The sequence below is a fragment of the Odontesthes bonariensis genome, chromosome 11 (genome assembly GCF_027942865.1).
Source record: "Odontesthes bonariensis isolate fOdoBon6 chromosome 11, fOdoBon6.hap1, whole genome shotgun sequence".
NCBI classification, from domain to species: domain Eukaryota; kingdom Metazoa; phylum Chordata; class Actinopteri; order Atheriniformes; family Atherinopsidae; genus Odontesthes; species Odontesthes bonariensis.
In genome coordinates this window covers 2294690-2317061 of record NC_134516.1, presented here as the reverse complement: position 1 = coordinate 2317061, position 22372 = coordinate 2294690, and the positions used below count along the sequence as shown (strand labels likewise).

Here is a 22372-nt window from a genome sequence, read left to right as displayed (position 1 = left end):
ATGTGCTGTAACCACTTCTGTCTGAAATCTGCTTTCAGGTGGAGGAACTCCCATTTATTCAGTTAGAAACCTTTCATTTACTGGAGATGGAGGAGTTAAACTGTTACCAAAATGGCTTTTTGTCCAAATTTAGATCCAACATCTTTCCTCGAACTTTTCACGAGCTGGAAACCAAACATCCTGAAACCACTTATTATAGATGTAAATGATCTTTTATGGGACCTTTTTAAAGGTTTATTTCAATTACCGCGGACCAGAAACGGAACATTACGACATTAATATACAAAAATAGAGACAACATTAAAGTCCATATAGTTTATTCTTAATAGGAAGAAACAACATGTTTATTTGTTTGCTTACAGGCTTCAACAGGAATCAACACGTTAAGGCAGAAATAATAAATATGTATATATATTATCTAATTTGATAACTTTTTAAGAGGTTATGCTTATTTTCCTGCTTAATAATTTACTTTTTGTTCTATAATACAAAAAACAGAATTGAAGAAAATAAAGATGTGATTGTTAAATAGAAATAAAAAAATGACACGGTTGGAATAAACAGCAGAAGAAGCTTTGAAGAAGAAGCGGCGTTCACTCCTTCAGGATGTCGGGGATGAACTCCTGGGCGTCCTTCAGCTCGTCCTTCCACTCCTGCGGGACGCCGCCTCCGCTGTGGCCGGCGCCGGCCCCCAGCAGGGCGCCGAGCGCCGCCCCCCGGTTACAGTTCTCACCTGGAGACGACAGGAGGGACGTCAGGTGAGACCAGTGGTTGCTTCGCCAATTACCAGCTCCAGTTAAAGAGAAGAAGTTAGTGATTATTAGCTGAAATATCCCCCGGAAAAATACTTTCAATTTCCAACGAGCTTCTAAAGAAGTTTCTAGTTTCCAGCTGGAATATTTTTGGAACCCAAACAGCAACATGTGAGTGAGTTTATTTAAAGGACAGCATACATTACCATAAATCACCATTTCATGAACAACAACAAGATGGTTACATCGGATTTTTTCCTTTCTTTATTTAAAAAAAAAAACAAAAAACTAATTACCAGTGGGTCTATTTTAATCATTTTAATTTGTTCATTTCCGAATTATACATTTTGATTCATATTTTATTTAATATTTTCTTTAAAAGAGTATGCAGGAATACTCTGTGTAGTATTTTGAACATGAGGGTCAGGTTTGATAGCTTTGATAGATGGCTAATGTCTGGTAGCTCGTACTGTTTTAGGGGACAGATGGGATATGATTTGGGCTTCTTTGCCAGTATTTTTATTGCTTGCTTGTAAACTGATTTTAGGGGTTTAATAGCTGTTATGCTAGCTGTTATGCTAGCTTGGAACCAACCAATGTTGGGTTGCTGTTTGGGTTCCATATATTTGACCTGGAACACACCAACATGTGGGAAAGCCAGGTCGTTTCTTAGATTAAAGGTAGATTCTGTGATCCTTCTTTTCTGGTTTGGAGCACAAAGGGAGACGACGGCGTCACAAACTCCGGTCTCACCTCCACAGTTGGTGTTGGCCAGGATTCCTCCTTTGGGGTCGTCGTGGAACTCGTGAGCGAGGTAGAAGAGGCTGGACAGCGCACCTGTGGACCCGACAGAGGACCAACGCTTTAAAGTAAGAGTCACGCTTTAAAGTTTAAAGTGTTAAACCGAAGCAGATGCTGACCTTTGTTGTAGCAGGCCAGGCCCAGGTAGTTCACAGCGCTCTGGTGGACCTTCAGCCTCTCCTCAGAAGACACGGGAAACCTGAATAAATATGTAATAAACATATAAAATACATATAATAAACCTATATGACGTCACTTTTATGGGTTTGCACAAAATCCTCTTTTTACTCTTAATTCATCCGTTTGTCCTGTTAATTCAGGATATTTTAAAGCTCGACAGTCTAAGCGTCAGACCTGGCGGCCTTGCGGCTGTAGCTCTGGCAGGCGTCCCAGGCGTCCAGCCTCCTCAGAGCGAACTCGGCCTGGTGGCGGACGCTGGCCCCGCCCAGCACGGCGTGCAGCGCCCTGCCGTAGATGGACACGTACTCGGGCACTTTAGGGTGAGGATGGGTGAGCTTCACGAACTCCACCGCCGCCGACACCTGAGGACGGAGGTCAAAGGTCAGACGGGAACGCCGCGGTGGTTTTACAGAATCCGCCGACCGGCGCTCACTCACAGCTTGCTCCTCATTGGCTGAGGCAGAGAGCAGGATGAAGGGGAGGATCATGGGAAGGCAGCCGATGGCGTCCAGCTGACCGTCGGGGAACGGGGAGCTCAGTTTGTGCCTGGAACGCTTCTCTGCAAACTTCAGAACCTGGAAACCAAGAGAATCCAGATGTGTGACAGATGTGACAGATGTGTGACAGATGTGTGGCAGATGTGACAGATGTGACAGATGTGACAGATGTGGGACAGATGTGGGACAGATGTGGGACAGATGTGACAGATGTGACAGATGTGGGACAGATGTGACAGATGTGTGACAGATGTGTGACAGATGTGACAGATGTGTGACAGATGTGTGACAGATGTGTGACAGATGTGTGACAGATGTGACAGATGTGTGACAGATGTGACAGATGTGTGACATGTGACATGTGACGTGACAGATGTGTGACGTGACAGATGTGTGACGTGACAGATGTGTGACAGATGTGACAGATGTGGGACAGATGTGTGACAGATGTGTGACAGATGTTGACAGATGTGTGACAGATGTGGGACAGATGTGACAGATGTGTGACAGATGTGACAGATGTGTGACAGATGTGGGACAGATGTGGGACAGATGTGACAGATGTGACAGATGTGGGACAGATGTGGGACAGATGTGACAGATGTGACAGATGTGGGACAGATGTGACAGATGTGTGACAGATGTGTGACAGATGTGTGACAGATGTGACAGATGTGTGACAGATGTGTGACAGATGTGTGACAGATGTGACAGATGTGTGACAGATGTGACAGATGTGTGACATGTGACATGTGACATGTGACATGTGACAGATGTGTGACGTGACAGATGTGTGACAGATGTGGGACAGATGTGACAGATGTGTGACAGATGTGACAGATGTGTGACAGGTGTGACAGATGTGTCACAGATGTGTCACAGATGTGACAGATGTGACGCCCAGCAGCAGGGGGCAGCGCTCGTTTTACCTCCTGTGGAGACGTGGGTTTGCTTTCCCGCCAGTCGGCGAAGAAGGAGCGGTGGCAGGACTCGGCGTAGGTGTCGGGGTGCGAGCCCGGCGTGGTCAGAAACTGGACGTAGTCCGACAGGACGGCGGCTCGCGCCTCCGGCTGGGAGACGTCGGCGAAGCGTCCGGCGACGAGCGTCCGAGCCAGTCTGAGGGAGCAGAGGACGTTCAGGGTGTTGTCGCCGGCCTGAAGGCCTGCAGGATCAGAGAGAGCCAAAACAACCCGAATTATCACTTATTTTGGCTTTCTGGGTACAAAAGTACAGATAAAGAACATGAAGTGGCCACAAAACTAAAACAATGAGACAGAAAGAAGCAAAGAGACAGAAAACCACCTCCAAGAGACAGAAAAAGACCTCCAAGAGACAGAAAAAGACCTCCAAGAGACAGAAAACGACCTCCGAGAGACAGAAAAAGACCTCCAAGAAACAAAAAACGACCTCCGAGAGACAGAAAATTAACTCCGAGAGACAGAAAAAGACCTCCAAGAGACAGAAAATTAATTCCGAGAGACAGAAAAAGACCTCCAAGAGACAGAAAAAGACCTCCGAGAGACAGAAAATTAACTCCGAGAGACAGAAAAAGACCTCCAAGAGACAGAAAAAGACCTCAGAGAGACAGAAAAAGACCTCCAAGAGACAGAAAAAGACCTCCAAGAGACAGAAAACGACCTCCGAGAGACAGAAAAAGACCTCCAAGAGACAAAAAACGACCTCCGAGAGACAGAAAATTAACTCCGAGAGACAGAAAAAGACCTCCGAGAGACAGAAAATTAATTCCGAGAGACAGAAAAAGACCTCCAAGAGACAGAAAATTAACTCCGAGAGACAGAAAACGACTACAAGGGTCACACAACACAACCGAAACCACATCCAACGATGACCAGAACCGTTACCTTGGTGATAGTGAACCGTGCCGTTGGAGGACTTCCACAACTCCAGCTTATCGTGAAGGATGACGCTGCCAACCACATCGGGGAGCTTTGCGCCGGACGACCAGGCGGTCCGACCGCTGCCAGCTGCAACACAACAGAACAACCAGATCAGAAAACAGCGAGGCGTTCCTCAGGGCTGCGTTCTGGGGCCTCTTTTATTCCACATCTTCTTCAAATACACAGAACAACCAGATCAGAAAACAGCGAGGCGTTCCTCAGGGCTGCGTTCTGGGGCCTCTTTTATTCCACATCTTCTTCAAATACATAGAACAACCAGATCAGAAAACAGCGAGGCGTTCCTCAGGGCTGCGTTCTGGGGCCTCTTTTATTCCACATCTTCTTCAAATACACAGAACAACCAGATCAGAAAACAGGCGAGGCGTTCCTCAGGGCTGCGTTCTGGGGCCTCTTTTATTCCACATCTTCTTCAAATACACAGAACAACCAGATCAGAAAACAGCGAGGCGTTCCTCAGGGCTGCGTTCTGGGGCCTCTTTTATTCCACATCTTCTTCAAATACATAGAACAACCAGATCAGAAAACAGCGAGGCGTTCCTCAGGGCTGCGTTCTGGGGCCTCTTTTATTCCACATCTTCTTCAAATACACAGAACAACCAGATCAGAAAACAGGCGAGGCGTTCCTCAGGGCTGCGTTCTGGGGCCTCTTTTATTCCACACAACACAGTTACAAAGCGGTAGTTCACTCAGGGGTTCGTACCGGTGTTGGACAGGCTGAGGATGCTGGACGGGTGTCGATCTGCTGGCGAGTTGAAGCCTGAAATCCATCCTCCAAAGTCCCTCCTGATGTCGTTGATGTTGTAGTACCAGTGCACGGGCATGGACATGGAGTCTGCGGCGCACATCCCCCAGAACGCCTCCGACACCGCCCGCCGTACCGCAGACATGTTCAGTTGTTAACTGGAAAAGATGAACCAGGTGAGGAGTCCAGAGTCCTGATGAACGCACAAATCTGGGTTTCAGGGTAATAAAACTGGAACAAAAGTAAATAATTAAAATTATACTTACAAATGATCAACTAAAAGTCTATAAATTACTGTAGATTCTAATAAAATAAATAAATACATAATATGAAATATATGTATGTATAATGTATAATAATATATATAATACATTGTATATTATATATATAATATAGTATATAGTAGTATATAGTATAGTAATATAATATTACATACAGTATATGTAATATATATAATTATATATGTAATAATATATTATATAATATATAATAATATATATAATATATAATAAATAATATATATAATAAACCCTATGTATAATAATTAAATCCTCACTTAACATTGAAGTTAAATTAATGAATGACATCAGTTTTAAACTGATAAATATGTTGATAAGTAGAAAAAATTAACAGAAATTATCGTCATAAATAATCGTCAATAAATTAAACTGAATACAAGTTGAACTTTTTAAATTAACTATAAAATAAGAAATTTAAACATTTCGTGACATGAATTATTGATGAATACATCAATAAATGTAATAAACTGGAAAAAATAAATGGAACTTTTAATCCTTAACAGACATTTTGTTAATTAAACTGAATAAATTAAACATTTTTAAATGAATGAAATAATAATAATCTATAAATGTTATAGATTAAAAACTTTTCTTTACTATATTTAAGAAATAAAGTCCTGTTGTTCAACAAAAGAAAAGAAAAGAAAAGATAAACACATAATTAAATAATCGTAAGTCCATAAAACATGAGAATTTGACCTGAGAATCAGAAAGCAGCCGGATCGATCCTCAGTGATCACACTCTGATCAGTGGCAGAGCTGACAGGCTGTGTAAAATAAACCACATTAAAGCTAATTAAACACACATCTGTAGTTACCTGCAGCGCGCGGAGCCTCGTGCTGTCGTGCTTCACCTGCCGGCTCGGATCTAAACTTGCATAAGTTTCTTATTAAACTGTTACAAAACTCAACAGGAAGCGGCTAACGTTAGCACCCGAAGCTAACCGAAAATCACGGAGGTAAAACCTTCCAGGCTTCTGGTGTGAGTCACCAGATTATTAATGTAAAAGCGGGTTATACAAACACAACAAGCAGCTTTGTTTATGTTATGTACTGCGGTACGGTGCCCGGTGGAGGTCAATTCGGAAAGCAAAGCGCTGCCACGATTTTGTAACACATTTTAATGGGTACCTGAGTTTAGACTCGCAGGTAGTCCAACAAAATCACATAAGCGCTACAAAGAAGAAAAAAGTACAGAGTTTTAAAACTTTGAGATGTAATAATACTCAGTTATTTATTGGAAAAAGGTTTTATAGCTCCTTAACCATGTTGACAAAGAATTAATCCAAACTTTGCCTGATAGGTGACTCCGATCCCATTTTGGGGCAGAATGTTATTTATTTACGCTAATTTGTTTTCTAACTGAAGTGTCAGTTAACTTTTAACCGTTAATTGTGTCTGGGTTTATCTATCAACTCTTTTACTGACAACATACGTTTGTGTAATGTTAAAACAATACCTGGTAGACTCCGATCAGGGCAGGAATATAAACTGGTATTCGACGGGGAGCGTTAAGTATCAATGCGATGCGAACACGTAAATCACTTCAGATTGGAGTGCAGCCTCTGGGCGATCGATGTTTCTCCACTTAATTTAACTTTTAATGACATTTTTGGATGTTTTATTTGTAATCATCACATAGTTTATATAGTTTTGATTAAATGGTGTCCGTCACCGCTGTCAGTTAGCGGCTACCTTAGCAGCTATTGAGAATGAGGAGTCATTAATGAAGTCATTAATTCTGTCTTAATGAATTAAAACTTGGCTAAATTCTGTTCGGATGGAGCTAACGTCGGTAACTGCGTCCAGTTAAAATACCAGCACTGGTTAGTTAGTTAAACTAGAGCTAACCACACCGCTTTATCGCTGCGAGCTGGAGCGTTTCTGTTGTTAGCGTGTTGGCTAAGGGAGCTGAGTGCTAGCAGGCTAAGCTAGCTGAGTGCTTGCAGGCTAAGGTAGCTGAATGCTAGCAGGCTAAGGGAGCTGAGTGCTAGCAGGCTAAGCTAGCTGAGTGCTTGCAGGCTAAGGTAGCTGAGTGCTAGCAGGCTAAGGGAGCTGAGTGCTAGCAGGCTAAGGGAGCTGAGTGCTAGCAGGCTAAGGGAGCTGAGTGCTTGCAGGTTAAGGTAGCTGAGTGCTAGCAGGCTAAGGGAGCTGAGTGCTAGCAGGCTAAGGGAGCTGAGTGCTTGCAGGTTAAGGTAGCTGAGTGCTAGCAGGCTAAGGGAGCTGAGTGCTAGCAGGCTAAGGTAGCTGAGTGCTAATGTCTGTGGAAGTTGGAGATGAGCTGGATCCACGGGACGTGGGTGAGTTTGATGTGATGGAGCTCACAGATGCCCTGTGATAGAGATAAGATTAAGATCAGATTTATTGATCATACACACGAAATTTGTCCTCCGCTTTTAACCCATCCAGGTTGGCACCTGTTGACACGCACACGCACAGAGACAGATGCCAACCTGGAGCAGTGGGCAGCCATGAAGCGCCCGGGGAGCAGTGCCTTGCTCCAGCTATCAGTTCCACCAATCTTTTTTGAGTGGGAATCGATTCGCCAACCTTCCGGTTATTGGACAATCGACTCTAACCACTGAGCCACGGCCGCCCCAGGCTGTCAGCTGTCTCTGTTAATTAAATTCAGATCCGAGGAGCTCTTTTTCTCTGATTTTGGGGTCCATATGGGGAGTGTGTGTGTGTGTGTGTGTATATATATATATATATATATATATATATATATATATATCTCCTCTTAATTCTCCAGACCTCAGACTTTGTCCCGATGTGTGTATTTTGCAGAAAGGGCCAAGACCTTCTGGGCCAAGGAGGACATGGATCAGATCTTCACCTGGGTTTTTTCCTACCTGGACCACCTGAAGAGAGTCCTGCAGATAAGCACGGCCACAGACCAAGGTACCCCCCCCCCCCCATCCTGGCTGATATGAAGCGAGGCGTTCAATGACCTGATGCTGTTTGTCCCTCAGAGTATGTTCAGGCCCTGAACCTGCTGGAGGCTCTGAGCTACACCTCCTCCGTCTCCCCTCAGGACCAGGAGTCCTCGGTGGTCCGGGTGGTCATCGGCTCAGGTAAACTCTGAGCTACAGCCGTCGTTAAAGGCACATTCCACTTTAATTTGAATACTTTTCCTGTATTTTACTTCCACCGTGTAGGAATTACAACACTTTTTATTCACCCCTCAATTTAGGCTCCAGTAAAGCAGCCATGTTTAGTACTTAGGCTGTGTTCCAAACCGCATACTACATACTGCATACTTCCATACTGCATACTACATACTGCATACTGCATACTACATACTGCATACTACATACTACATACTGCATACTACATACTGCATACTTCCATACTGCATACTACATACTGCATACTGCATACTGCATACTACATACTGCATACTACATACTGCATACTTACATACTGCATACTACATACTACATACTACATACTTCCATACTGCATACTTCCATACTGCATACTGCATACTACATACTGCATACTACATACTGCATACTTCCATACTGCATACTGCATACTACATACTGCATACTACATACTGCATACTACATACTGCATACTGCATACTGCATACTGCATACTACATACTGCATACTGCATACTTCCATACTGCATACTACATACTGCATACTTCCATACTGCATACTACATACTGCATACTGCATACTGGATACTACATACTGCATACTACATACTGCATACTTACATACTGCATACTACATACTACATACTACATACTTCCATACTGCATACTACATACTGCATACTTCCATACTGCATACTACATACTGCATACTACATACTGCATACTTCCATACTGCATACTGCATACTACATACTGCATACTACATACTGCATACTACATACTGCATACTACATACTACATACTGCATACTACATACTACATACTGCATACTGCATACTTACATACTGCATACTTACATACTGCATACTGCATACTGCATACTACATACTGCATACTGCATACTGCATACTACATACTGCATACTACATACTGCATACTTCCATACTGCATACTACATACCGCATACTACATACCGCATACTGCATACTGCATACTGCATACTGCATACTACATACTGCATACTTCCATACTGCATACTACATACTACATACCGCATACTGCATACTGCATACTACATACTGCATACTGCATACTACATACTACATACTGCATACTACATACTGCATACTGCATACTGCATACTGCATACTTCCATACTGCATACTACATACCGCATACTACATACCGCATACTGCATACTGCATACTACATACTGCATACTACATACTGCATACTTCCATACTGCATACTACATACTACATACCGCATACTGCATACTGCATACTACATACTGCATACTGCATACTACATACTACATACTGCATACTGCATACTTCCATACCGCATACCGCATACTACATACCGCATACTGCATACCGCATACCGCATACCGCATACTACATACTACATACTGCATACTACATACTGCATACTACATACTGCATACTGCATACTGCATACTACATACTTCCATACTACATACTACATACTGCATACTTACATACTGCATACTACATACTGCATACTACATACTGCATACTTACATACTGCATACTACATACTGCATACTTCCATACTGCATACTACATACTGCATACTTCCATACTGCATACTACATACTGCATACTACATACTGCATACTACATACTACATACTGCAAACTGCGTACTCCATACTACATACTGCATACTGCGTACTCCATACTACATACTGCATACTGCAAACTACATACTGCATACTACATACTGCATACTTCCATACTGCATACTACATACTGCATACTGCATACTACATACTACATACTGCATACTACATACTACATACTGCAAACTGCGTACTCCATACTACATACTGCATACTGCGTACTCCATACTACATACTGCATACTGCGTACTCCATACTGCATACTGCAAACTACATACTGCATACTACATACTGCAAACTGCATACTCCATACTACATACTGCATACTGCATACTACATACTGCATACTGCATACTTACATACTGCATACTACATACTGCATACTACATACTGCATACTTCCATACTGCATACTACATACTGCATACTGCATACTTACATACTGCATACTACATACTGCATACTACATACTACATACTGCATACTACATACTGCATACTTCCATACTACATACTGCATACTACATACTGCATACTACATACTACATACTGCATACTTCCATACTGCATACTACATACTGCATACTGCATACTGCATGCTACATACTTCCATACTGCATACTACATACTACATACTGCATACTGCATGCTACATACTTCCATACTGCATACTACATACTACATACTGCATACTACATACTGCATACTTACATACTGCATACTGCATACTACATACTGCATACTACATACTACATACTGCATACTTCCATACTGCATACTACATACTGCATACTGCATACTGCATGCTACATACTTCCATACTGCATACTACATACTGCATACTGCATACTGCATGCTACATACTTCCATACTGCATACTACATGTTAAATGCTACATGCTACGGCCTGAAGCTGATTTCTCTTAAGCTCTAAACTCTGTAAACTTTAGCAACATTTGAAACATTTTCAGGCGAGAAAGTAGTCGTTTAGATCCCCAACGTGTTGAAAACCTGACAAAATACCGGCTGTTTACAATTTCGAATTCGGCGCTATTAAAGCTAGCCGCAGTGAGCTAACGCACTTCCGGTTATTTTCACAAAATAAAATACCCGTTGCCTTTTATCATAGGGAAAGCCATTACCATACAATTGGTGCTTTTGTTTTGAAAACAGGAAGTGAACCTACCCTCGTTGTAGCTAGCTTGAAACTGCCGTTTTGACAGGAAATGACGATCGGCGACGTCACGTTACGTTGCATCTTGGGTAGTTTGAGTATGAGTAGTAACCTCATGATGCATACCCAACATTTCAGAGAATCTAGTATGCGTCCGGAAACTTCTGCTTACTCAAACTCACATACTAACTCAAAGTTAGTAGGAGTAGTAGGAGAAGCAGGAGAAGTATGCGGTTTGGAACACAGCCTTAGTTTGTCCCTTTAAGTTTCTTCCTCAGTTCACAGAAGGCACGCTCAGCTGGATGTAAATCAGATGACTAGCGGTTAGCATGTAGCAGCATAGCCTCTGTGTTTCTGTGGCTAACTAGCTGTTAGCATGTAGCAGCGTAGCCTCTGTGTTTCTGTGGCTAACTGGTGGTTAGCATGTAGCAGCATAGCCTTTGTGTTTCTGTGGCTGACTAGCGTTTAGCATGTAGCAGCGTAGCCTCTGTGTTTCTGTGGCTAACTAGCGGTTAGCATGTAGCAGCGTAGCCTGTGTTTCTGTGGCTAACTAGCTGTTAGCATTTAGCAGCGTAGCCTCTGTGATTCTGTGGCTAACTAGCGGTGAGCATGTAGCAGCGTAGCCTCTGTGTTTCTGTGGCTAACTGGTGGTTAGCATGTAGCAGCGTAGCCTCTGTTCCTCTATTGCTGACTAGTAGTTAGCATGTAGCAGCATAGCCTCTGTGTATCTGTGGCTGACTAGCTGTTAGCATTTAGCAGCGTAGCCTCTGTGTTTCTGTGGCTAACTAGCGGTGAGCATGTAGCAACGTAGCCTCTGTGTTTCTGTGGCTGACTAGCGTTTAGCATGTAGCAGCGTAGCCTCTGTGTTTAGTCGTCTCTCTCACAAAGACTTGTTGGGGTATTTACATCCGGTGGTTTTCTGAACAGGTGAACTGCTGCCCGCTGAGTTCTCCACCCAAAGCCCCGCCTCCTCCTCCCCGGCTGCCTCCCCCGTTCCTCCCCTTAAAGGGTCGAGCAGCTCTGCAGCGCCCCCTGCTGGCATAGAGGATCTGCTGCCCCCTCTGGTTCCGGTGCAGCTGCACTACCAGCCTCACACCTGCTGTAAGGTAAGCGTAAGGTCAGCTGTGAGCAACGAGCTGATCTGTCTGTAGAAAAACCGAAGCCAGAACCCTTCCTGTGTTCCTGCTCCAGGCCTGCATGCCCAGTTTACCCAGCATGCTTCGGTCCACGCCTCTGTTCTGGGGTCAGAACCCGCTGAAGGTCCCGCTGCTCTGCGGATTCAAGAGACTGAGCGCCATGCCGCTACCGACTGACGAGGCCGGCGAGGAGGCGGCGGACTGGAGCAGCTGGGACGTGGTTTACAAGGCGCCGTGCGGACAGAGCCTGCGGAGCTTCGAGGACGTGATGCGTTTCCTGTTGGCGTCGGAGAGCTTCGACGTCCTGCAGGTTGGCCTGAACGCGGCCTAAACCTCCATGGCTGTGTTCGAAACCGCATACTACATACTTACATACTACATACTGCATACTGCATACTACATACTGCATACTGCATACTCCATACTGCATACTGCATACTACATACTGCATACTGCATACTGCATACTACATACTGCATACTGCATACTACATACTGCATACTACATACTGCATGCTGCATACTACATACTACATACTGCATGCTGCATACTACATACTGCATACTGCATACTGCAAACTGCATACTCCATACTGCATACTGCATACTACATACTGCATACTATATACTACATACTACATACTGCATACTACATACTGCATACTACATACTGCATACTGCATACTACATACTGCATACTGCATACTGCAAACTGCATACTCCATACTACATACTGCATACTGCATACTACATACTACATACTGCATACTGCATACTACATACTACATACTGCAAACTGCGTACTCCATACTACATACTGCATACTGCATACTACATACTGCATACTGCATACTCCATACTACATACTGCATACTGCAAACTACATACTACATACTCCATACTGCATACTGCATATTGCAAACTACATACTGCATACTACATACTGCAAACTGCATACTCCATACTACATACTGCAAACTGCATACTCCATACTACATACTGCATACTACATACTGCATACTGCAAACTACATACTCCATACTACATACTGCAAACTGCATACTCCATACTACATACTGGATACTGCATACTGCATACTACATACTACATACTGCATACTACATACTACATACTACATACTGCATACTGCATACTACATACTGCATACTACATACTACATACTGCATACTTCCATACTACATACTACATACTGCATACTGCATACTACATACAACATACTACATACTCCATACCGCATACTACATACTACATACTGCATACTGCATACTACATACTACATACTGCATACTACATACTACATACTACATACTCCATACCGCATACTACATACTACATACTGCATACTGCATACTGCATACTACATACAACATACTACATACTCCATACCGCATACTACATACTACATACTGCATACTGCATACTACACACTGCATACTGCATACTACATACAACATACTACATACTCCATACCGCATACTACATACTACATACTGCATACTGCATACTGCATACTGCATACAACATACTCATCGATCAGACAGTATGCAGAGCTTTTACCCACAATGCATTTCGCTCCTGCCCGAGCCGAAATCAGCCGGCCTGAAGCTGATTTCCCTTAAGCTCTAAACTCTGTAAACTTTAGCAACATTTGAAACATTTTCAGGTGAGAAAGTAGTCGTTTAGATCCCCAACGTGTTGAAAACCTGACAAAATACCGGCTGTTTACAATTTTGCTCCCACGAATTCGGCGCTACTAAAGCTAGCCGCAGTGAGCTAACGCACTTCCAGTTATTTTCACAAAATAAAATACCCGTTGCCTTTTATCATAGGGAAAGCCATTACCATACAATTGGTGCTTTTGTTTTGAAAACAGGAAGTGAACCTACCCTCGTTGTAGCTAGCTTGAAACTGCCGTTTTGACAGGAAATGACGATCGGCGACGTCACGTTACGTTGCATCTTGGGTAGTTTGAGTATGAGTAGTAACCTCATGATGCATACCCAACTCAAAGTTAGTAGGAGTAGTATGCGGTTTGGAACACAGCCCATGTTTGAATTCCTGACTCCTATCTTCTAAGCCGCCGTCTTCCTGCCGCAGGTGGACTTCTTCACCTTCAATCCCTCGGTGCAGCTGGACCCTCCGGCGGCGCTGGTCCCTCGCCATCCTGAGCAGGATCTGAGCCGCGGGCTGGAGCCCACGCCGGTGGAGCTGTGCGTCGGAGACGGCGGCGCTCGTCCCGCCGACTTCCGCTACAGGAAGGACCGCTGGCCGCACGGCTGCTTCCTGAGCCGCGACCCCATGCTGTTCCGCACCTGCTGCGACTGCAGCGACGGCTGCAGCGGCTGCGCCTGCGCCGCCATGACCGCCGGTGGGCGGGGCTACAGCTACCATCGCCTACTGGAACCGGTCCCGTCAGGGTGAGGGCGCACATGTTTCACCAAAGTCAATCCAGAACAAAAAGTAGTTTATTTTAGGCTGAAAAAACTTTAAAACCATTCTATGAACTGTGATTGGTTGGCATTAAAAAGAAGAAGAAGAAGAAGCAGGATGACTTTCAAACCATCCGACTGTTTTACAGGATGTTCAGGTCTGCAGGATTGTGACCTTTAGGGCCCAATAAGACCGGTTTTATTTTGGAATCCTGTTTTTTTTTTACCTTTTACTCTTATTTTAAACCAAAAACATTGTTTTTTTTTATGTAAATGACTAAAGTGTACACAAATTAAATAGAAATTAAACTAAATTTAAAGGTGAATTTTTTTTTAAAAATACATCAAAAGTGCATCAAAAACAAGCAGCAAGTGATGAAACTTTTTAACAATTTAAATGTCTTCAAATTTAACTTCAACAAGTTACTTAAAGGGAAAGTTCCGTTTTTTTGTTTTTTTTTTTAAATCTGGACCTTATATCTAGCTGTTTATAGGTTTATTTACTCATTGATAACATTTTGGTGTCACTGTATATTATAACGGGAGCGAACGGGCCAATGCAGCCTCTAAAAAATGCACAAAACTCCTTCATTTCACTATTTTAAACTATTTTAAAGATCCCGAACGACTCTTGAGTGACACCAAAATGTTATCAATGAGTAAATTAATGTATAAACAGCTAGAAATAAGGTCCAGGTTTAAAAAAAACCTGAACTTTCCCTTTAAACTGTAGGACTAGTTAGTCCTTGTGAGTTAGTATCTTGTCACCTGTCACATAAAAGTCATTTGGGTCAGTTTTCTCCAGACATGCGTTCCACTTCCACACAAAAACACAAAAAATAGATTCCGTTTTGATCGGCCGGTTCAATTTTAGGGCTCCGGACCTTCAAGTGAGAAAGAAACAAAGGCTGCTGTTACTTCTGAAGGAACGTCATCGGTTTGTGTCTCTGCTGTGCCCAGGCTGTATGAATGTGGTCCATGGTGCGGCTGCGACCGGTCCGTCTGCCAAAACCGGCTGGTCCAGAGAGGTATAAGAGTCCGCCTCCAGGTCTTTCAAACTGAAGACCGCGGCTGGGGCGTCCGTTGCCGAGATGACCTGGATCGTGGCACATTTGTGTGTATCTACGCAGGTGAGACTGTGGCTGGATCCCATGAACCTGTCCAACCCTAACCCTAAACTACCTGATCCTGTCCATCCCTAACCCTAAACTACCTGATCCTGTCCATCCCTAACCCTAAACTACCTGATCCTGTCCATCCCTAACCCTAAAGTACCTGATTCTGTCCATCCCTAACCCTAAAGTACCTGATCCTGTCCATCCCGAACCCTAAAGTACCTGAACCTGTCCATCCCTAACCCTAAACTACCTGAACCTGTCCATCCCTAACCCTAAAGTACCTGAACCTGTCCATCCCTAACCCTAAAGTACCTGATCCTGTCCATCCCTAACCCTAAAGTACCTGATCCTGTCCATCCCTAACCCTAAAGTACCTGATCCTGTCCATCCCGAACCCTAAAGTACCCGATCCTGTCCATCCCGAACCCTAAAGTACCCGATCCTGTCCATCCCGAACCCTAAAGTACCCGATCCTGTCCATCCCGAACCCTAAAGTACCCGATCCTGTCCATCCCGAACCCTAAAGTACCCGATCCTGTCCATCCCGAACCCTAAAGTACCTGATCCTGTCCATCCCGAACCCTAAAGTACCTGATCCTGTCCATCCCGAACCCTAAAGTACCTGATCCTGTCCATCCCGAACCCTAAAGTACCTGATCCTGTCCATCCCGAACCCTAAAGTACCTGATCCTGTCCATCCCGAACCCTAAAGTACCTGATCCTGTCCATCCCGAACCCTAAAGTACCTGATCCTGTCCATCCCGAACCCTAAAGTACCTGATCCTGTCCATCCCGAACCCTAAAGTACCTGATCCTGTCCATCCCGAACCCTAAAGTACCTGATCCCGTCCATCCCGAACCCTAAAGTACCTGATCCCGTCCATCCCGAACCCTAAAGTACCTGATCCCGTCCATCCCGAACCCTAAAGTACCTGATCCTGTCCATCCCGAACCCTAAAGTACCTGATCCTGTCCATCCCGAACCCTAAAGTACCTGATCCTGTCCATCCCGAACCCTAAAGTACCTGATCCTTTCCATCCCGAACCCTAAAGTACCTGATCCTTTCCATCCCGAACCCTAAAGTACCTGATCCTGTCCATCCCGAACCCTAAAGTACCTGATCCTTTCCATCCCGAACCCTAAAGTACCTGATCCTGTCCATCCCTAACCCTAAAGTACCTGATCCTTTCCATCCCGAACCCTAAAGTACCTGATCCTTTCCATCCCTAACCCTAAACTACCTGATCCCGTCCACCCCTAACCCTAAACTAGAGGAACTGAACTTGGTTTAATCCCGTTTCCTGAACCCTGTGCAGGTGTGGTCCTCCAGAGGGTCCAGAGTCCCACCGAGCTGCCGCCCCCGAAACTGTCCAGAGCCGACTTCCCATCCGACGATGAGGTGGAGGTTGTCACCGAGTGGCTGGCCCCGCCGGTGCTGGAGGGGCGGAGCGACCTGCTGGAAACGCCTCTATCCGTTTCCACGCCCACCTCGCCTCCGCTGCACGTCCCTGTGATCCAAAGACCCACCGACTCCGCCGCCACGCCTCAGGACCGGGACAAGGTTTGTGGAACAGGATCAATGCCCTGAAACGCGTGAAAGAGTCCAAAACGAGCCAATCAGACGGATACTGATAACCACTTTAAGTTTAACCATTTATGGCCTGAAGTAGATCCGGCTCAGGGTTCATTTGACCACTAAAGAATATGATTGATTTTTTAATGTCCAACCAAAGTATGCAGCAAGATGTCGTGACGTTAGAGTTGTGAAATGTTTCTCATTCCTGGCTGAAACTTCACATCCTTGAGGATAAAATGAAGGATTTAGCTTCCTAACAGATCTAAGGGGATCAAAGGGAACAGTTGCATTTGCTGGATTTATTGTATTTTATTGGTAAGACAAGCCGATTAAATCTGATCCATTGTGTTCGGTATTTTTGATATTTTCTACTAATTTCTCTAAAGTTTTTTTAATTCGTGACTTTAGTATTTTTCTGTTTAATGTACAAATATTGTAATATGACGTTATTTTGGTACTTTTTCTGTTGTTTACACGTTCAGTCGGTGTTGGTCGGAGGTCCAGAGTCGACGTCTGCAGGTAAATTGATCAGAAATGAAACGTTTGACTAAATGAAACAACAGAAAGATTACAGGTTAAAGACTGAAAAGCATCCGTTTCTTTAACTGAAACAGTCGGCTGTCGTGGGTCAGCTGACCTGCAAGAAGAGAGTGTTTCCACGGCGACGGCCTGTGGCGTGAACGGCACAAAGACGGACGGCCAGAGGAGTTTGAAAAGAGCGACGGTGATGGAGGACGTTTGTTTCGTGGACGCCAGCGTGGAGGGAAACGTGAGCCGCTTCATAAACGTGAGTCCGTCCGCCGGTCGATCGTTGGGGACATTTCTGAGACTTCTTCCTTAGCCAGAGACGGGGACTCGAGTCACTGCGACTTGGACTCGAGTCGCTGTTTTGATGACTTGTGACTTGACTTGACAAAAAATAAAAGACTTTAGACTCGACTCGGACTTGAAAGTTAAAGACTCGGCACTTGACTTGACTTGCGATGACTTGAATGACCTGAGTGTTAAGCATCTAGCATAACTTGGAACTTTGTTCGTCATTAGAAGATCCATTCTGACTAGAGGTGCACCGAAATGAAAATTTGTGGCCGAAACCGAATAATAATTAATCACTTGGCCGAAAACCGAAACCGAATATTAATTACAGTTCAGTTATCAAAAGTTAGATTTCTCACCATTTTTAAATATTGCTTAAATCTACGCCTTACAATAAATGTTTAGACATGTTTTTCAAAGAAAATAAATGTTTATTTGAAATCTTCAAAAGTTATTACTAATAACTAGAGATAAGTTTCATTAATTCCCATTTTCAATTCATTCTGGTTTTTTTTTCATTCATTTCATACAACAACAAAAAATACAACATATTATAAAAGTGTTGAGTTCCAACACAAAAATGTAAAAACATGCAATATAACAAATTATCTGAGTGTCCTTTTTGGCATAGAGTCTAGGTACCTGCTCCTTCAGGAACAGTGGCAGCATTTTTTGTAGTTTGTGTGTTTTGCCTTTAAGTGATATTTTAGACTGAAACTACTACGGTGAGAAGACAATTCAACTTGGCTGTAAATGCAGGAGTTTTTATTTTTAATGTATTTTGAAATACGTGCTTTTACGTGGAAACAAGTAAAACAGGAAGTAGCGTCGGTTAGCCCCGTGAGCTTCACACAGAGACCGAGGAGCACCTGTAGCGTGATGTTACCTGCTCGTTTATCTTTATTTTATTCCTCCATGCTTCGTGGTGTTTGCTGTAACTGTGTGAATGTGATGCAGAGGAGAAGTGGAAGTTAAAGAATCCTAGTTCTGACCCTGCAGATTGCCCCTGGGGAATGACTCTGCCGCTGGTTGAGAAGCAGCTAAAGTGGCCAGTATTACTTTGATTATTTATTGGTACCAGCGACAATGCTAAGAGTGCTATTTCTTTAATGATTACAACAACTAATGTTGTCTTTTATTTTGTTTACTTGAACATTTAGTTCTACGGTGTTGATGTGGCGTTAATAAACATCTGTGAGAAGAACCGGAGTCTCGCATCCAATCAGTGGGCGGCATATTGGCAGAGTTTACAGATGACTTTGGTTCTGTCGACTCCGCCGTCTGGAAGTGGATAATTTTGCGTCGCCACTATTAGCTACTATCATCCTGTTAGCCTAGCCGGTAGTTTGCTAACGTTAGCTTGATATGATACGGGATGGACAGGTTGGACACATTGGCCAATGATGTTTACTGACAGTTCCTTATATCTTTGTGTTTTCACTTTATTAAGATCAGATTCTGCAGGTAAAACTGCAATAATAAGGTGAGCTGACTTTCACTTGACAAAGAAAAAATGACTTGAGACTTGAAAGCTAAGACTTGAGACTTGCACATGTGTGACTTGGTCCCATCCCTAACCAAGCCTAACCCACGTTTTCTGCACCTGCAGCACAGCTGCCAGCCCAACCTGTTCATCCAGAACGTCTTCACCGACTCCCACGAGCCCGCCTTCCCCCTGGTCGCCTTCTTCACCAGCAGGTGAGGAATAAGATTCCGCCGACTCGTGTGGTCGTTGCCGGTTGTTTCGGTGACTGATGCGTGTTTTTTTCCGTGCCAGGGTTGTGAAGGCCGGCTCTGAGCTGACCTGGAATTACTCTGCGGACGGACAGGCCGCTGACGGACAGGCCGCTGACGGACAGGCCGCTGACGGACAGGCCGCTGACGGACAGGCCGCGGCGGCGGCGCAGACGCAGGAAGTGGCGTGCCGCTGCCGCAGCGACGGTTGCCGGGGGTGGCTTCACATCGAGGAGAAGCTGTGCAACGAGTGCGACTTGGAGGGCCTGAAAGCGACGGAGGCATTTGATCCTGTTTTCTGAATTACATGAAGATGCTTTTTTTACTGTAACTTTTAATAAAACTCGTTTTAATGTTTTGTTTTAAAGTATTTGTTGCCTGTTTCCGTCATTCCCTTTAAGTTTAGCACAGGTTTAACATTTATTTCAGCCTCGGCACAGTTCGTCTCCTTTTCCACGAAGACCAACTCGCTGTTGGTTAAACAGTATTTTCTCTCCTGCTGCTTGATCCCATTAAAGGGACAGTTCGCCTCTTTAAAGGGACAGTTCTCCTCTTTAAAGGGACAGTTCGCCTCTTTAAAGGGACAGTTCGCCTCTTTAAAGGGACAGTTCGCCTCTTTAAAGGGACAGTTCTCCTCTTTAAAGGGACAGTTCGCCTCTTTAAAGGGACAGTTCGCCTCTTTAAAGGGACAGTTCGCCTCTTTAAAGGGACAGTTCTCCTCTTTAAAGGGACAGTTCTCCTCTTTAAAGGGACAGTTGGCCTCTTTAAAGGGACAGTTCTCCTCTTTAAAGGGACAGTTCGCCTCTTTAAAGGGACAGTTCTCCTCTTTAAAGGGACAGTTCTCCTCTTTAAAGGGACAGTTCTCCTCTTTAAAGGGACAGTTCTCCTCTTTAAAGGGACAGTTCTCCTCTTTAAAGGGACAGTTCGCCTCTTTAAAGGGACAGTTCTCCTCTTTAAAGGGACAGTTCTCCTCTTTAAAGGGACAGTTCGCCTCTTTAAAGGGACAGTTCTCCTCTTTAAAGGGACAGTTCTCCTCTTTAAAGGGACAGTTCGCCTCTTTAAAGGGACAGTTCTCCTCTTTAAAGGGACAGTTCTCCTCTTTAAAGGGACAGTTCTCCTCTTTAAAGGGACAGTTGGCCTCTTTAAAGGGACAGTTCGCCTCTTTAAAGGGACAGTTCTCCTCTTTAAAGGGACAGTTCTCCTCCTTAAAGGGACAGTTCGCCTCTTTAAAGGGACAGTTCTCCTCTTTAAAGGGACAGTTCTCCTCTTTAAAGGGACAGTTGGCCTCTTTAAAGGGACAGTTCTCCTCTTTAAAGGGACAGTTGGCCTCTTTAAAGGGACAGTTGGCCTCTTTAAAGGGACAGTTCGGCTCTTTAAAGGGACAGTTCGCCTCTTTAAAGGGACAGTTCTCCTCCTTAAAGGGACAGTTTGCCTCTTTAAAGGGACAGTTTGCCTCTTTAAAGGGACAGTTCGCCTCTTTAAAGGGACAGTTCGCCTCTTCTGACATGAAGCTGTGTAACATCCCATATCAGCAGCATCATTTCTGAACATCTTCTTACCCCCTGCTGCGTCCTGTGAGCAGAGTTCCAGCTGAGTTTTGGTGTTGATGAAGGTAGTCCGGCTAGTTGGCTGGGGTTTAAAAAATAAAGCGTTTGGCTTCTCAGAACAATATGCGTTCAACAGAGTAATACATTTGCATCACAAAATGGTTCTCCAGGGAAAAGTCAGAGCTCACAATCTCTTGGCCCTATTTTCTCTCCCTTCGTATCACTGCCTGCTGCCGACAGCCGCGCCTGTTACGCTGTTTGCTGCTCAGTCTGCGCAGCTTCATGTCAAAAGATGCGAACTATCCCTTTAATATGGATTATTTTCCTCTTAAATCACCTTCTTTAGAAGCCTTGACCGTTACTTTGCTCCACTATCACGCTTTTTATTCTTCCAACTGTAATTTGATCGGTTTTATGTACATTAACCCTTGTGTGGTCTTAACATTGTGTTTACTCCCTTTGTCCTACGGGTCAGAAATGAGCCGCCCTACCAAAGCCCCAAAATAAAGCAACTTCATTGAATTTTAAATCCAAAATCTATTTTTTTATGATGAAACCACCTGTTATTGATCTATTCAACTCAATTCAATACATTTTTTATCATGTATTTTTTGTTACACAATACAAAAAGACAATCAGCAGCTTTCAGGATTACACTTTTTTTTTTTTTACTGTCAGCTGGACCAACAGTTTTCTTGTTTTCTCAGTTTTCTTTTAAATAATAAAGGTTTATTATTGCTATTATATAAATGTGAAGTAATTACCTCTGAATTAATTATATTGAAAGGGAAAAAAACTGAACTTTTTTCTGCTGTTTAAATGTTTTTACACTGGAAAAAAATCAAAGTCTTACCAAGTATATTTGTCTCATTTCTAGTCAAAAT

The 22372-nt window shown here is 43.8% G+C and overlaps 2 protein-coding genes across 8 annotated transcripts; one reads left to right on the top strand and one right to left on the bottom strand.

Annotated features, from left to right (window-relative positions):
- Positions 1 to 300: 300 nt before the first annotated feature.
- On the bottom strand, positions 301 to 6248 carry LOC142391290 (uncharacterized). 4 transcript variants are annotated; one of them, XM_075477058.1, is made up of 9 exons: positions 6009 to 6248; positions 4850 to 5122; positions 4093 to 4215; positions 3160 to 3392; positions 2171 to 2308; positions 1908 to 2095; positions 1673 to 1752; positions 1506 to 1589; positions 301 to 790 (listed from the first exon to the last, which is right to left on the bottom strand). In XM_075477058.1, exons 2-9 carry the CDS (start codon positions 5034 to 5036, stop codon positions 594 to 596), a joined length of 1230 nt encoding a protein of 409 aa, XP_075333173.1. In that variant the 5' UTR covers positions 5037 to 5122; positions 6009 to 6248; the 3' UTR covers positions 301 to 593. The 4 variants fall into 4 exon arrangements, with proteins under 4 accessions (XP_075333173.1, XP_075333176.1, XP_075333174.1 ...); XM_075477061.1 differs by having other exon boundaries at positions 301 to 733; XM_075477059.1 differs by having other exon boundaries at positions 4850 to 5084.
- Positions 6249 to 6701: 453 nt separating this feature from the next.
- Positions 6702 to 20396, top strand: setdb2 (SET domain bifurcated histone lysine methyltransferase 2). Of its 4 annotated transcripts, none has more exons than XM_075477248.1 (13): positions 6702 to 7490; positions 7978 to 8091; positions 8163 to 8264; positions 12039 to 12217; positions 12303 to 12557; positions 14365 to 14684; positions 15657 to 15826; positions 17132 to 17376; positions 17874 to 17910; positions 18006 to 18178; positions 19817 to 19905; positions 19985 to 20051; positions 20097 to 20396. In XM_075477248.1, the coding sequence occupies exons 1-13, from the start codon at positions 7448 to 7450 to the stop codon at positions 20241 to 20243; spliced, it is 1941 nt and encodes a 646-aa protein (XP_075333363.1). In that variant the 5' UTR covers positions 6702 to 7447; the 3' UTR covers positions 20244 to 20396. The 4 variants fall into 4 exon arrangements, with proteins under 4 accessions (XP_075333363.1, XP_075333365.1, XP_075333364.1 ...); XM_075477250.1 differs by having other exon boundaries at positions 19822 to 19905; positions 20097 to 20161; XM_075477249.1 differs by lacking the exon at positions 20097 to 20396 and having other exon boundaries at positions 19822 to 19905; positions 19985 to 20090.
- Positions 20397 to 22372: the final 1976 nt, after the last annotated feature.

Coding starts and splice junctions, on each gene's coding strand:
- LOC142391290 (XM_075477058.1), bottom strand. CDS start 5,036: ATGTCTGCGGTACGGCGGGCGGTGTCGGAGGCGTTCTGGGGGATGTGC. Junction 2,309..3,159: donor AACCCACGTCTCCACAGGAG/GTAAAACGAGCG, acceptor CTTGGTTTCCAG/GTTCTGAAGTTTGCAGAGAA. Junction 2,096..2,170: donor CAGCCAATGAGGAGCAAGCT/GTGAGTGAGCGC, acceptor CTCCGTCCTCAG/GTGTCGGCGGCGGTGGAGTT.
- setdb2 (XM_075477247.1), top strand. CDS start 7,448: ATGTCTGTGGAAGTTGGAGATGAGCTGGATCCACGGGACGTGG. Junction 17,377..17,873: donor CGCCTCAGGACCGGGACAAG/GTTTGTGGAACA, acceptor TTACACGTTCAG/TCGGTGTTGGTCGGAGGTCC. Junction 19,906..19,984: donor GTCGCCTTCTTCACCAGCAG/GTGAGGAATAAG, acceptor TTTCCGTGCCAG/GGTTGTGAAGGCCGGCTCTG.